The sequence below is a fragment of the Anopheles stephensi genome, chromosome 3, assembly GCF_013141755.1.
Source record: "Anopheles stephensi strain Indian chromosome 3, UCI_ANSTEP_V1.0, whole genome shotgun sequence".
Taxonomy (NCBI): domain Eukaryota; kingdom Metazoa; phylum Arthropoda; class Insecta; order Diptera; family Culicidae; genus Anopheles; species Anopheles stephensi.
The window spans coordinates 87,694,619-87,709,808 of NC_050203.1; the positions used below are offsets into that span (position 1 = coordinate 87,694,619).

General features: G+C 47.5%; 1 protein-coding gene across 1 annotated transcript in view; it reads left to right on the top strand.

Moving 5' to 3' along the window:
• LOC118514070 (cadherin-related tumor suppressor) overlaps positions 1-15,190 on the top strand; it is a 48,721-nt gene that overhangs the window by 20,612 nt on the left and 12,919 nt on the right. The window contains exons 3-8 of the mRNA XM_036060596.1: positions 3,064-3,372; positions 8,038-8,271; positions 8,360-8,561; positions 11,971-12,158; positions 12,230-12,652; positions 13,837-14,350. Of these exons, the coding sequence (XP_035916489.1) occupies positions 3,064-3,372; positions 8,038-8,271; positions 8,360-8,561; positions 11,971-12,158; positions 12,230-12,652; positions 13,837-14,350 (1,870 nt within the window). The remainder of the gene's footprint in view (positions 1-3,063; positions 3,373-8,037; positions 8,272-8,359; positions 8,562-11,970; positions 12,159-12,229; positions 12,653-13,836; positions 14,351-15,190) is intronic.

Consider the following 15,190-nt stretch of genomic DNA (forward strand, 5'->3'; position numbering starts at 1 on the left):
ACGGGTTTGCAGGAAAATAGCAAACAAGAAATATGGCGAAATAGCGAAAGAAACGAGTGGCTCAGAATGGTTTACTTTTTTTGCCCAATTGTTGATCACATCGAACGATCACGTGCAAGAAGAAGACATCTTTTGCCTCACAGTCCTTAAAATGGAAATGTCTTAAATATCCTAACAGCAGGATACGATCGATGATGTAGTCCTCCTGCACCTGTTAAAGATTTTCGCGCGAAAATAGGGGTTCGGCGCGGTTAATGGATCCCGCCTTGGTATTCTGTTGCCGTGATGCTTAGATTCTACAATATTTCGCCCGCAGGACCTTTCTGCGTCCTCGCTTTTAATTTACACCGGCAAACCGGTGGGGATGAGTAGTGTTGTTGGTCGCCATTTTTTATCGCTCTCCATCGTTCGTCCGTCATTTCAGACAAAGCCCTCTGGACAAGTGCTGAAGTAATTCATACGATTCGAAGAGAAAATTTCCTCCATGTACAGCGCGATGCTTCCTGTTCTCGGGCGATTCGGAGGGTTTTACTTCAACGCGGACTACATGTAAACCCTTCTTTTGGTGATGGGTTTCAATTTTACTTCTCGTGAGCAGAGAATTTCTTCCTGGGCCCCACGTTAGCGCTCCTAGTCACAAGACCATTATCCACACAAGTTGAGGGTTTGCTGTGCTTGCTGCTGCTGCTCAATTCCAGAAGTTGTGATAATTTATTTTTAATGTTCCCGTTTTCGCTTTACAACTGGACAATCTTTTACCATAATCACGCACGCACGCCAGTGTAATAATGTAATATTTGTGTAATAACGAACGTAATAATGAAACTATTTTCAAATGTTCGATATATAGTACATGTCCATATATATAAAGCGAAAGGGAGAGCTCATTACAGAGCTAGAGAGAGAGAGAGAGAAAGAGAAGGAGGGACACTGTTTTTCTGTTTGGTTTGCTTCAATATTTTACCAGCTTTAGAGACAAAACATTAAGCAAAATTTCTCGGAGCTTACTTTGCTCGACCACGGCTTCTTGGTGCCCGGACTCATTACTTCCTTTCTGCTATGTGCTCGATCAACTGTGTGTGCACTTTTCGCTTGGACCTGCACGACCCGGTCCGCCCCAGCCCCAGGATCACTGCAGCTCTATGCAGATGAAGCGTTTGTGTGTGTGTGTGTGTGCGGGTAACCGGACCTGGTTGAGTCAAGCCGGTCCTCCAACGGTCGGCTCTCGGTCGGTAAACATAAAATCGCGTAAGATGACGGTACGCAAACATTAAATTTCAGTCTCATTCGTCACTGGTGCATTTATCCTTCGTCCGTTTTCTGACCCGAGGGGAAACTGTCCACCACGCTCGCTCGCTTACTCGCTGGCCAACCAACCGCGCCGTCACCCATCCGCACCGAGCTGCCATTCCGCGTCATCGCGCTGTAGAATTTCTTCCTTCTGAAATCGTCTTTTTCGCAGTTATTGTTGCACAGTTTGTCCGATCCTGTGGCACTTTAACATATTGCGTGCCGTTCTGTTCTCCACCGAGCACAGCTCTCTTTCTAACGTATAACACGAACGCCGCACATCCATCCATCACATTCACTAGCTCTGCTCGATCATTTGCTGATTTACCATTGTGCCTCGTACACGATGATGCTTGACGAGACAAACTGCAAATCGTATCAGTTGCCAGATTCAGGTGTAATTATAAAGTTTCCCTCTTTTTTGTAACACTATTTGCATACAAGTGGTACCGCCTGCGGTTGCGGATACCCAATGCAAACGACGTGTACTCGGGTCGGGGTGAAGTCGAACGCATTTTTTTTGGGAAAGAAATCTAAATGGATTCCAAAAGAATTAGTGCATCTTACTTCGACTATCACCGGTTTGTGTTAATAGAACTGTTCGGAGAACATTCGTCCGTAGCAGCGTTCGCCAAGCTCTGCGCCAATGAGTGAAAAGAGTGTAAAGGAATGTTTTTATTGCCGGGCCCCGTTTTATAATGCCGAGAAACAGAAAACACTTAAACACACGGGCGCAGCAAAGTGAGCGAATAATTTTAGCAGACATTATTACCCAGCACAGCCTTTGCCAAGAGTCGTAAAGTAACGTCAGCCGTAACGTGGACAGCGATGCCCGCGGAGAGATGCGAATGAAATATGCGTAAAACGCGAGGGACGCTTCGTTCTCCACGTTCAGCGTCCAGAGCACTGAATCGCAGGTCTCGCAATGTCGCCGCTACCAACCACTGTTATTGCACTCCATTATGCAGCCTTGGCCTTCGACGACAATGTTGTAAGTGTCCGAGGCGCGAGTCTTTTTGGTTTACGCATCCGTAGCATTTTTAAATCCCATTAGACACCTTTGCCTTGGCAGGATTGGCAACGAAATCCTGTTATACCTGTTGCACCGCACTAAAGCGCCAGGAATTGCATATGTGTTGTCCGTTTTTTCGTTTCCTTCAATCTATTGCCCAATTCGCCCATCCGTTTAGGGAGCTTTTTGCGGCCCTTTGCTTCGCGTTGGCTTAGCCCGATTTGTTTACCATTCCGTTTGCAGAATTATATTGCTATTTTATATGTGCTAAAAACGACGCGAAATTAGGGTCTCAGAGCGCAGTGGCGAATGCAAAGTAACGTGTCGCTACTTCGTACCAATCAAAATGCCAACCTTTTTGCCAAGAGTTATAGCTCCGATCCGGGACATCCTGAAGCCACTCGAAGGTACTCACAGTTTTGCTGGGCGCTGCGAATGTACTAGATTGTAAATAATTGATGGGCTGCAGTGAAAGGACCATTAAACAGTTTAATCGCGAGCGTTGGACAGTTCCAGCTATTTGCAGGGTATGAATTGAATTACATTTCTTCAGATTCACTCAGATTGTGGCGTCTTATGAAATGCATTGGGGAAATGACGCTTGTTAGGTGTTGACTATGCACGGGGTTGAATTGCTCCATGCAAAAACCCCCAAATTTGAGTCTTCCTACCCTAATGTACCGTCCTCTTTGCAGCGGTGTTGCAGCTCTAAAAGTGATTACACTAACGTTTCGTCCATCTATTCTCTTCCATCACCACAGATTCGCGTGAACGTGCTGGACAAGAACGACAGCCCGCCAAAGTTCCAGAACCTCCCGTTGGTATTCAGCGTGTCGGAAGATTTGGCCGTCGGCCAGACGGTAGCGCGCATCACCGCAACGGACCCCGATACGCTGGGAAAACTGGAGTACACTCTGCTGGCAGGAGACGCACCCAAGTTCGTGCTGGGGCGGGAAACCGGTTTGCTCAAGCTGCGCGATACGCTCGACCGCGAGACGGAAGATTCGTACCGGTTCAAAGTCAGTGTGACGGACGGTATCCAGAGCACCGAAACTACGATCACTATTCAGGTAGGTTGGGAAGCCGGGAGGGAGTTTGGGTGAACAATCACCGGCAGCAGAAAATCCGCGCCCCACGTTCTGGCTAGTGCCGGCCACCTTGCCCTCACTCTAAGGCGCTCGAGCGAAATCAATGCTCGATTCTGGTCCCGCCATCGTCCTGCAGCAATTTTGGCAAATGTCCAAAAAGTCCATCCTGACTCACGCGCTTGCGTTTGATTGATTACTAAAAAATCATAAAAGCTTTTCCGGCCGCCCGTCTCGGGATGCCGCGCCCCTTACCGCGCTGCTGCTGCATCGGGCTCGCATTTATTCGAAACACATTAAAAAGATTCCTTGCGCTCTGCGTATTATTCATTGTATCACGTTCCGGCCGTTGCTTCGGCGGCCAGCGGCGATGATGCACTTGATGCGAGAAGATGTAACTTAATCGCAAAAGTCATCTTTCCTGCGCCCAACGTTCAAAACGCATGCCATTTGCGAGGTGCATATTCATTCGATCTTGCCTCCAGCGCGAAGTAAGAGCGTTTGGGCACGCACAAATGCATACACACACGCGCATACACACGGCACGCAGTCGTCTCAGATCACCAGATTGCGAGTTAATGGCTCCGGCAATAACCAACTTGTCCCTTTCAGCAGTCTATTCCCACAAACCGGGCGGGCAGAGATATTTCTTGGGCGCGGTCAAAGGTTAGAGCCAGCAACAACATTCCAGTGCTGCAACACACAAACACACACGGGCTTTGGTTGTTTGCCTCATCCCGTTCTCTCTTGCTTCCCTTTGTTTCACTCTCCTGTCTCTCTGTCTCTCTCTATCTGCAAGTTTGACAACATTGTGACATAGAATTGTGTTTTTATTCTAATCGTTTACATGACACGATCGCGATCGCTACCACAACCCGCAAAGGGTGGATTAGCATTTTTCGTTTGAGATAATGTAGGCACAAAGATTGTGATCCTCTTTCTTCCTGTTATGTTCGAAAACTAATTTGCATGTAATAGTCCAATAAATTGCAAGTTATCGGAAGTCTGTAGCCAAACCATACTTATCGGAGCATCAATATGGATTCGTTTTTGAGGGAAAAATTTTGCTTTACTGACATCAGACAAAAATCACACAAAAACACACACACACACTTACATAGGATCGACAGCTTAACAGCGTATGTATGAGAAGGTGTTTTACAAACTACTCGAGAATTATCCTCCCTTGAGCGGCCACGAAAATGTTATCTTGCCGATCTACTACAGACCCTCGAATTCCACCTCATCCGATCTCAGGGTTCCTTCTCATTCTTCGATTGTTTTGTTCTCTTACTTCTCCTCTCGTTCACCCGCCTGCCTCCCCGAGCATGCTTACACATATGTTATCTTTTATTATTAAAGTATGATTGACATCACGAAGCAGCCGTTCCGTTGTCGGTTGAATATGAAATGTTCATTTCTAGATTTCCGTACGTACCTCGGTGCCCTCTACCATCGATTCACTGATTATCCATCAACTGACCACATTCGGTCTCCGCTTAATCATCCATGTTCCGCTCCGTTCTCCGGTCCACCGTCCTCCCGGGTGCCCGGGGAATGAGATTTTGGGCAATGGTCAGCCACACAAGACTACAAATTGGTTGAGCCTGCCTTTCTCCATCGAACCCCCGGGCCGGTAACGATGTCTCCGTACGGCATCATAGGAGTGTGACTCATGGCGGGCCAAACAGTCTCGGTTAAATTATCCGCTCGACCCGATGCTGCGCGACATCGACCGATTTTATCTCGGCAAGTTCGTTTTGTAAAATGTGATCAAGATCAAACTTGTGGCGAATAGGTTCGACGATTGCTCGATATTTGGGGGGAGAAGTGATAAAGCAGTTGTGGCAGAGGGATCGCAAGCCTTCTCACTGGGTTCACTACTAAAATTTACAGTACGCGCACACACGAGATCTAGACAAACAAACTAGTCAAACAGACCTCTAGCTCTATTTTACGGCGGTGTTTTAAGCACAAGATGCTCTTTTGACCGTTTCCATCACATCACAAAGTCACAGCCAGTTACATCAAGGCATACAGAGCATATTAGATTGATCTGCCGTAGGAAACATTCCTGTGCGCGTCCGTTGCCATCGCACGAATGGGCGAGAGCGGGACAGAAACCATTGTGTTCGGCAAATTAATGGACAGTCTCACAAAACGGGCCTCCCATGGTTTGACAAACGTGCTTACCACAGAATAGACAAAATGGAAATCTGGTAAAACATATCAATATAAGTCGTAGCCAAGTTCCGGACACGGTAGTGAGGTGAAGCGAAGCATACGCACAAAGTTGCCGCTGGCTTGCTTTTTGGCACTGGGGCCCTCAGCGGATGGGAGAAAACGGGCTGGTGCTGGCCGCTTCCCAGCTGGTTTTGTGCTTTTGCTTTATCTGGTCGGTTCTGGTGGTTCGAACGGGCGTGTGTTGTACACTTTCGTACAAACGAGAATATTTCTGTCTGTTTCGAAAAAATGTTGCGCCGCTTTTATTTCTATCACTTTGTTCGGTCAGTATCTATTTCGGCGTTGTATATGTTTTGCTTCTTCTATCAGATTCCCGAAACCCAGCCTCGGCCCAGCTATCATTCAGCGCGCGGCTGGCCATCGTTCGGATCCCAGTTTTCCGTTGCTTTTTTGACATTCTCCCTTTCCGCACTGCCATGGATGGCTGCTATGGAATACATAATTTGGAGAGAAAAAATGACCCAACGCAAGTCGTGTGCCTTGGTCGGTTGGAAGATGAAGCGAATATTCAAATAAAGATTGTCCGACCCGCAGGTCCCTCTTCGACGGCTGCGGAATTGATAAAAGAGAAATTGTCTGGCCGAGCTCTTGGAAACCCGCTTGATAGAAGATACTACACTGAAACGTCAAACGCTTGAAGTCTATCAATCGAATTTAAGTTCAGTTTCGAGCAGGTCGATTACCACACCTAGAGGGCTCCATCCAACCTGCATACAAGCCATTGCCGGTTTCCTTTCCTTCCATATTTGTCTCTCTTTCCTTCTATTTGTACTTTCCTTCGCTCGATTCTATCTAATTTAAACAAAGAAATCTTAAATGAATCATTTATCCTTCACGGGTTCCTTTTTTCTGCTTGGGACGTCGGCTGTGATATCGCTTCTCCGTATTTCTCATTCTCTATTGCTCCGTTTTCTTTCCCCCGTGTTTTTTGTTCGGTTTCTACACTCTCAACAATGACATACTTATATTTAATCACGACTGGGAATGATTTAATAAAAATAATCATAATCATAAATAAGCAGATGGAGATCAAAAGTGTTTTTCTTTGCTTTGCTGCGCGCCCTGTTCGTGCTGTCCCTTTGACGGGATCTCGCTTGATCTGTACACCACGGGACAACGACGACGAATCCTATCCCAGGCAGCCGCCCAACCCCAGTCCCATGATCCGGTTCATGCTTAAGTCAATGGTGTCATCCCGAGCCGCAGAGCATCACGGTGCTGGGCATTTCTTTTACGTCCAATATGTGTGCGTCTGTTTCTATGTGTGTGATAGAAAAATGTCGTTTCTCTCTACTCCACTCCAAGCTATCCAGGGATAACTTGTAGACCCGCATAGAGCCGGCCGTCGGTGGAATCAACGCGATCATGCTCGGGAAAGATGAATCCCGAGAGAACGCGACTGTCATCGTCGTAGCCGCGTCGAAGCTCGACTCAAGATCCACTTCTTTTTTAGGAATGACATACCCTCAGCATCCCAATTCCAAAAGAAAGCATTGATTTGACAGGCTAGATAGGGACCGACCATCCACTCGAACGCGCCTCTCCAGCACATAGCTCCGAGCGGCCCGTGTGTGTGCGTGCCCGTGTGTTGGAGTGTGTTTTTAAGCCAGGCTCCAGAATGGCAAAGCTCAATCGTCGGGGCAAACGAACGCAGTGAAAGCCGCACCACGGCAACGTTAGACTCACACGATACCACAAGCGACGAACCTTCGCACGAAACAAATCGAATTAAGGCGCAGCGAAACCCTTTATATTGTCATCCCAGCGTAGGTCACATGGTGGGGCAATTTGGTATGGGCCTCGTTAGATCTAGCGTCAGCGAATCGTACGATTCCTTGAAGATGAGAGATCACTTTACCACGAGGAAATGAACCTCCATTCCATTCGTTTTCGGAGAATACGCACGCACTGTACGTAATATTCAAAAACGAAATGATCGTACTCGATCTTCAAATACACACGATTTGTTCGGGAGAGAGAGGTCTTTCTGGATTGTCGGCTCGCTGACGAGACATTCGGACGCATACTATCTTCCTATTTTGCATCTTTTGACGTTATGTCGGATTATTGCACTGCTTTCACCGAACGGCGAAAAATTGATCGCCTACGCGGCATCAATAAGTTAGATTTACAGCAAATTGCCATTTCCATCTGCTGCTGCACCGTATGGCAAATCATACAGCAATTTGATTTTCTCCTCGCTGTAATTGCATTCGATATGCCGTAGAAACGCGAGAGGGAGAGAGATACTGACCACCAATCCGTGCACATAGCAATGCCATTTTTTCACTTTCACGTCATTGTGTAATCTTCTTGGCAACAAAGCTCAATACGATATGAATGCGAACGATGCCGGTGTAATGTGTAACTCATTTCGTTTGTATGCTTGTCTCTTTCCACTGCTAGGTTACCGATACGAACGACAATCCACCGGTATTCGCTGAACCGGCCTATTCGTTCGACATTCCGGAGAATGCGTTACGCGGCTTCCACGTCGGAGTTATCGGAGCTACCGATCCGGATGTCGGGACCAATGCGGCCGTCACATACACCGTAATATCCGACTGGGCAAATGATGTGTTCTCGCTGAACCCGCAAACGGGCATCTTCACCCTGACGGCTCGGCTCGATTATGAAGAGGTAAGAGAAGGCGCTTTTGTAGCTGCGATGCATTTGACTAAAACTGTACCAACTAACACTCTTGACAATCTGTTTCGCATTCCCACAGGTACAACACTACATTTTGGTGGTTCAGGCACAGGACAATGGCTATCCTAGCTTATCCAGCACCGTGACTGTCTACTGTAACGTGGTCGATCTGAATGACAACGCACCAATCTTCGATCCGATGAGCTATTCCAATGAAATCTTCGAAAATGCGCCGATTAATTCGGACGTAGTCACCGTTAGTGCCACCGACATCGATTCTGGTAAGTTTTATATCAGTACTGTACCCCTCACAGCATCGTATCAGAAAATAAGCGACACATAAACCGTGGCTTCGTCTTGCGGTTGCGACTCTAAATCGACCTGCACAATCGTGTCTGCTTGACCAGTTCCCATTTCTCGTTGCTTCCAATGATCGTCAGCACAATAAACCAAACGTTAACTGTAAAAACCGCGATTTAAATAATCGATTTTAATATTAAATAACCCATACGGATGCGTGTTGGCCGTTAAACGACAACGCATTAATCCGTGTATGTGTATGTGCTACGTTGTAATTTTCATTAGGTCGTTCCCTCTATTTTTTATCTGATTCGTTCGGCCGCCGATTCTCCCATTTTGACGTCGAATTCGTTCGTCTAGCGTTTCACCACAAATTTCCACATTCACATTTCTTACACATGTCTTCTCTGCTTTCTCTGCTTCTACATACACACCAGATTCCCAATTCCCAGTTACACACCTCGCATCAGTTCCCTCGTTTTGGTTGTTTTGTCCATATTGCTGTCCATGCACGTCTCTCTCTCCACCACCCTTCTTAACTATTTTCCACCCATGGCTGTTCGCAAGCTTTCGGAAGGGACGCGCGATCTCCAACGAGAATGCCTTACCTTTTCTTCCGTTTTGGGGGTTTTTGACACACAAACAAAAACTGGGAGAAAAAATAAACCCCACCGTGTGTTTGTGCCCCAGCAACCACCAACCAGCGGCGCATTATGATGGCCGCAGCCAACAAGATGGGTCAAACCGAATGCGCCCGTCGTTGAACGGAGCGAGCGAGTGCGATAAGTTATAAAATTGTTTATAATCTTGCTTGAGAATGTCTCCGTGGTGCTGCTGGCCGTACTGCGCCAGACACAGAACCAAACACGAGACGACCCGGAGAAGAAATCGGACGGCGATTCCATTAAAGTGTATTTTAATCCCGTGGCAAACAAATTTCTTCCATCAGGTTGAGTTCTCCAGTTTCTCCCCGATCGGATTTTCTGGATATTCTTTCTTATTTTAATTCAAAAAGCCGCATGCCCATGTGTGAGACTGTGTGTATGGGCAAGAAACGGTCCCGCTCTACAGATGGCGGCCGAAATCGCAAGCGAGAAAAAGATGGAGCTGCGATCCCAGCATAACTCCGAACATCTAACGCACCGAACCGGACACCACACGAAAAACATTCCAAACGATTATGTGTAGGCAGTCGAGGCGATTCAGGTTTATATTTTATTGACTTCAAAATTTATAGATATCGATACAATATACATTTTTATTCTCTTCGCCACGACGCACCGAACGACAACAATCGGAACCACCACCCTTTTCTTTCCTATTCGATTGTCATTCCAGCACAATTATTGTAAAAACGTTCTCCCTCGAACGAGCGGAGAACCGAGGTCCGTTGGTTGCGTAAGATGACTTCATTTTGAGGGCGATTTTTTTTTCTCTAAATTTCTTACTAGTATTAGCACCATTTTCGCACCAACTGCCCGCTTCCAAACCCGCATAGCACCGCCAGTATTATTCGCTTGACAGAAACCTGAGTCCGCTCATGTCCGCTGCGCGTCGAGGTGTTCCAGCACGTTCGCGACGACGCATCAGCGAAGAATAGGATCGTTCGGCCGGCAACACGATTGGAAACGTTATTAATCAAACTGCCCCGTGCAAAGATGTAGTGAAAAGGTCATCTTCTTACAGTTTTGTTTCCCCGTTGGGGCTTTGAGATGGTGGGCGATAACATCTGTGGCAACATTTTTGAAGATTTTTGACACACATTCAACCGAACTGAGCACACCATTACCGGGGCGAAAAGAAAAAATATGAGAGACGTTCGTAGGTGTGTAGGAAGTTCTCGCGATGGCCACCTTCGACTGACAAGAAAGCGGGATCCGGTCTTTCCTTCCGCCTGCTTCTTCGTGCCACGAGTTCTGCCGCGCATGCTGCTGGGTACTGGTGGGTGATCAAACGATCACGATGTCATCCACTTGTCTCCTGTCTGCCCGGCGATACGCCATCGTAAGCAGAAAATAATTTTGTCGAACATCGATCGAAACAATTGTATCTTGTCACCCGGATCCGATGGAAGCGGCGGTGACAGTCTTCTCGTGCAGCTCGCTGAATGATCAAAACGCAGCTCGATCACCATCGTTGATCGTCGCCAAACTTTGGGCTGGTGAACCATTACACACTAAATAATGCATTCCAAAGCCTGCCGCCACAGGCTGCTGGCGCTGTTGCTGTGACACCATTTTCGGCCAAGAGACCCTATTCCGTTCGAGATGCTATTTTATAATAATGCTAATTGAATAGTCCCAAACGATGCGGTAGAATCGCGTGGGGATCGTCTACTGGGTTGCTGAATGAGCCATCCAAGCACCGTGCTAGCGAATGATTTTGTTTTTGTTTCGCGTTTTCTCTCTTACCCACAATCCAATTGGGCGCAGCGCCACTCAGGTTCATTGACATCGTATGCCCCTGATGCCAAATTCTTCCGACAGCGAGCGACCGCGGTTTACACGGATCACACAATCAATGAAGACACGTCGCGCGCCCCGACTGCTGCTACCGCTGCTTGCCCGCTGCTTTATGCAAATTAATAAACACCGGATTTTTTACATTAAAGTCACCCTTCCGAGCGCTTGGCTTAAACAGTGTGCGATGCAACTGGCCACGGTTGCGGGATTGGCCGGAGCCAGCCATGTTATTTGATTATGGATCTGTAGGCAGCAGCAGCAACAGCAGCAACAGCAGCAGCAGCAGCAGATTCGCTGCTTCTCCTTCGCGCTGCCAAGCGTATTTTGAATGCCAACCGTTTCTTTATCCTGTCGAGCGTCAGGGGCATAGAAATGATCCTGCCGCGTTTCATACTGAGATCATATTTAATTTGGCAGCTCTCGATGATGGTATGCGGTATGGACAAGGACAAACAGGGTGCAAAAGAGAGACATCTCTCGATCGTAATGAGCAACGAAGTCCGTAAGTATAGGTTGCAGATGCAAACGTAATGAAACGTTTCCGTCCCGTCGATCGTACAAATCCTGCGCGTGATTTCCTATCGAGGATCGAGCCGAAGAGTACTCCATTTGTTTCACTTGTTTATTGGACATTGATGCGGCCTGTAATGGCTCAATGGCTGTGCGCACGGCAGGACCATTATTCACACAATATTGAGTCGCCATTAAACACGATGCCTGGCTGATAATGCTTACGCGATCGCTTTTGTTTGTTTATGAACGGTGGAAGAAACTGAGCTGCACTAAAATCGCACTGCCAGCTTTTCGTTACGTCCATACTAATAAATGTCGTTTAGTATTTACTACATACGTTCACACATTGCGTCGTGCGTGAGGGAGTGCTTCCACTTTGTTTCATGTGGTTCTTTCCGATTGTTTTTTTTTTCAGGATCCAATGGGCGTATCGAATACTCGATAACGGCCGGAGACGATAATGATGACTTTCAAATCATGGGTAACGGCACTATTCGTACGCGCCGATCGCTCGACCGTGAATCGAAAGGCTCCTACAGTCTGGTGGTGACGGCTAGGGATTGCGCCAACGAACCCGAGAAACGGCTCTCGTCCACTGTTCAGGTAAGACTTGCAAAACGTTATCACATTAAGTTGCCAAAGTTATCACCCTGCTCCTGCTCCCGCGCGAACAGGTTACGATCGTGTTAAAGGATATCAATGACCTAGCGCCTGAGTTTGTCACACCGAACGAAACGAGCGTGGCAGAGAACATCCCAATCAACACGGTCATCATGGCGATCAAGGCTATCGATCGAGACGAAGGACGCAACGGGTACGTCGAGTACCTGCTGGAAAACCAAGGTTCGGCCACGAGCCCATTCACGATTGGGCAGGCAGACGGATTGCTGCGAGTTTCCGCACAGCTCGACCGCGAAACCAAGTCGAATTACGAGCTAAAGGTCACCGCCAAGGATCGTGGTGATCCGCCGAAGATGACCCAGTCGCGCATCCTTATCAACGTGCTGGACGAGAACGACAACAGTCCCATATTTGATCCGAAGCAGTACAGTGCAGCGATAGCGGAAAATGCCAGCATAGGAGCTAGTGTGCTGCAGGTAAGATTAGGTTTACTAATCGATTTAAGCGTCGGAAAGGGTAAGAACCCAAGTGGGGATCCCTACCGAAGAAGTTTAATACCACTGCGTCAAGAACCGAAGCGACTTCTCATACCACTGTGCGCACACACGATGGGAGCTTAAATGTTTGATCCCAAATCATTTCTCGCTGCATTTAAATATTTACCCGGTGCGCGCGAATGTCCGTGCATGAATGGGCTCCAGATGATGATGCACGCCGCTGTTTGCTGCTTTAGTCGGGCTGCTGCCCGGCTATCCGTTTTTATTTTTCTCCCACTTCCTCCCACTCGCTCCTTTCGGGATTGCATCAAACCGTTGCTTGAGAGCTTAAAACGTTTTTGCTGTTTATTTGAAAGCGTCACGAAATGCTTTATTCATAACATCATTTTTCTTTCGTACAACGCGCGGCAAGTCTTATCCTGAACGCCGTCGTTGTTAAGGTCTCTCCATTTAGCGAGTCGCGACCGTGACTTCGGTCGCAATGTTAAGACGATCGCATCCCTGCGGGGCGATGCTAAAGCGGGTCGCTGCGGCCCAGCGAAATGGTCACCGTGCCTCTTCTGCACCTTATTCTGCACCGAGCGACACATACACACACACACTCCCATACAGCGAAAGATCAACACAGGCCTCCACAACCAGGTTGTGCAATTGCTGGAAGGCAAATCTATGCGAAAGTAAATTATCACAAATTGCAACGAATTTATAATCTGCCTTTGCTGCGCAGCTTTCGTAAAAATGCGGGCTTAATATTTTGACATTGGCTATTTTTTGCAATGGCGCGCTCGGGTTGCGCATTCATCGCTTTGCTACAAAATATTTCTGATACAAAGCTACCTCAACAAAACTGCTCAAATAACGTTCCTTGCTGAAGTCTGCTAATGATCCCTTTATCAACCCGGTTACTTACACGTAAGATGACAGTGTACGAATTGGCCCACATTTCGAGTTTATCGTCGGTGAAATAAATTATTCATGAACTTCAATAGTTAGCGCCTCTGGTGTTCAGCCAGCGACCCGACGTATCCCGTACAAGAACAAATCAACTAATGAACATCCTTAATGTGTCCACGCGCTAGAGCTGCATCTGGAAAACCTCCTTTACATTTGCATGATTTTATTTGCCATCTTCTGCTCTCTCATCCCATCTCCTCCGTGCGCAGGTTTCCGCTACCGATATCGACGAAGGCGCTAATGGACGCGTACGCTTCTCGATAGCAGCGGGCGATGACAACCGCGACTTTACCATTAGCGAAGACAGTGGCGTGGTACGGGTGGCGAAAAATCTCAACTTCGAGCGCAAATCGCTCTACGCCATTACGGTACGGGCCGAGGACTGCGCTGGCGACACCGAAAACAGCGACGTGCGTTTTGACACCGCCCGATTATCGATCACCATCACGGACATCAATGACAATCCGCCGACCTTCCTCGATTCACCGTATCTCGCCTACGTAATGGAGAACGTCATCCCGCCGAACAATGGCTACGTGATTACGGTGCGGGCGTACGACGCCGACACGCCGCCATTCAATTCCCAGGTTCGCTACTTTCTCAAGGAGGGCGACACCGACTTCTTCAAGATCAACGCATCGACGGGCGAAATATCCTTACTCCGGGCGCTAGATCGCGAGATGCAGGAAGAGTACATCTTGACACTCGTGGCTATGGATACGGGTAAGTGAATGTTTAAAACTTAAGCTTCTTCGCAAGAAAATTATTCAAAAAATTGTAACTTGCAACGGCAGAGCAAAGGTCACCAAGTTATGATGGCTCTTTGTAGAACTATCCAACACTTAAACAAACAGAATTCTTTTTGCGTGGTAAAAGTGGTTCGAGTAAGACCGACGTTGATACTGAACAGCAAATATCAACCATTGGCATATACAATTTTGTGTTTCGTAAGAGCCAAACCGTGAACCAAACATACCGCAACGCAACAAAGTTGTTCTGTGCCACCACAAATCCACGGGCATCATTGCTGCACGGCACCGATGAGAGGCCGCACAAAAATGTACCCTTCTGCGTCAGTGTGTACCGCCACATTGCCGACGCCGCATGAGTCTTGAAAGATCCGAATATTTGATTTACAACGTCGGATACTGGCACAAGCTCATCTAAAACAAGGGAGAATGCTCCAGCCATTCATCCAGTGGTGGTGGTTGTTGCTGGCTTGTTGTTGCCCATCGCAAGGGTCATAGTTGAAATCTGCACTCCAAAACAAAGAAAAATCTTTCCCAAACAGCAGGCAACCTGCGATTTCCCTCACGCCGCAAGCAACGGAACCTACTGGTTTATCTGCTGGTGAGTCGTTATGACTTCCACAGCGACCTCACCACTCCAAACAAAGCTCAGCGAGTAAACGCGACTATCACCAGAATGATCGCAAATAATAGATTTTCAATAAACAAATCCATTATTCGACAGTACGGCAGCAATAACCCAAACTCGTGACCTCGCGCTATGGCATGGCTCGCTTCGATTCCTTTCCACCCACTCTTCTGAAGAGGAATTTCC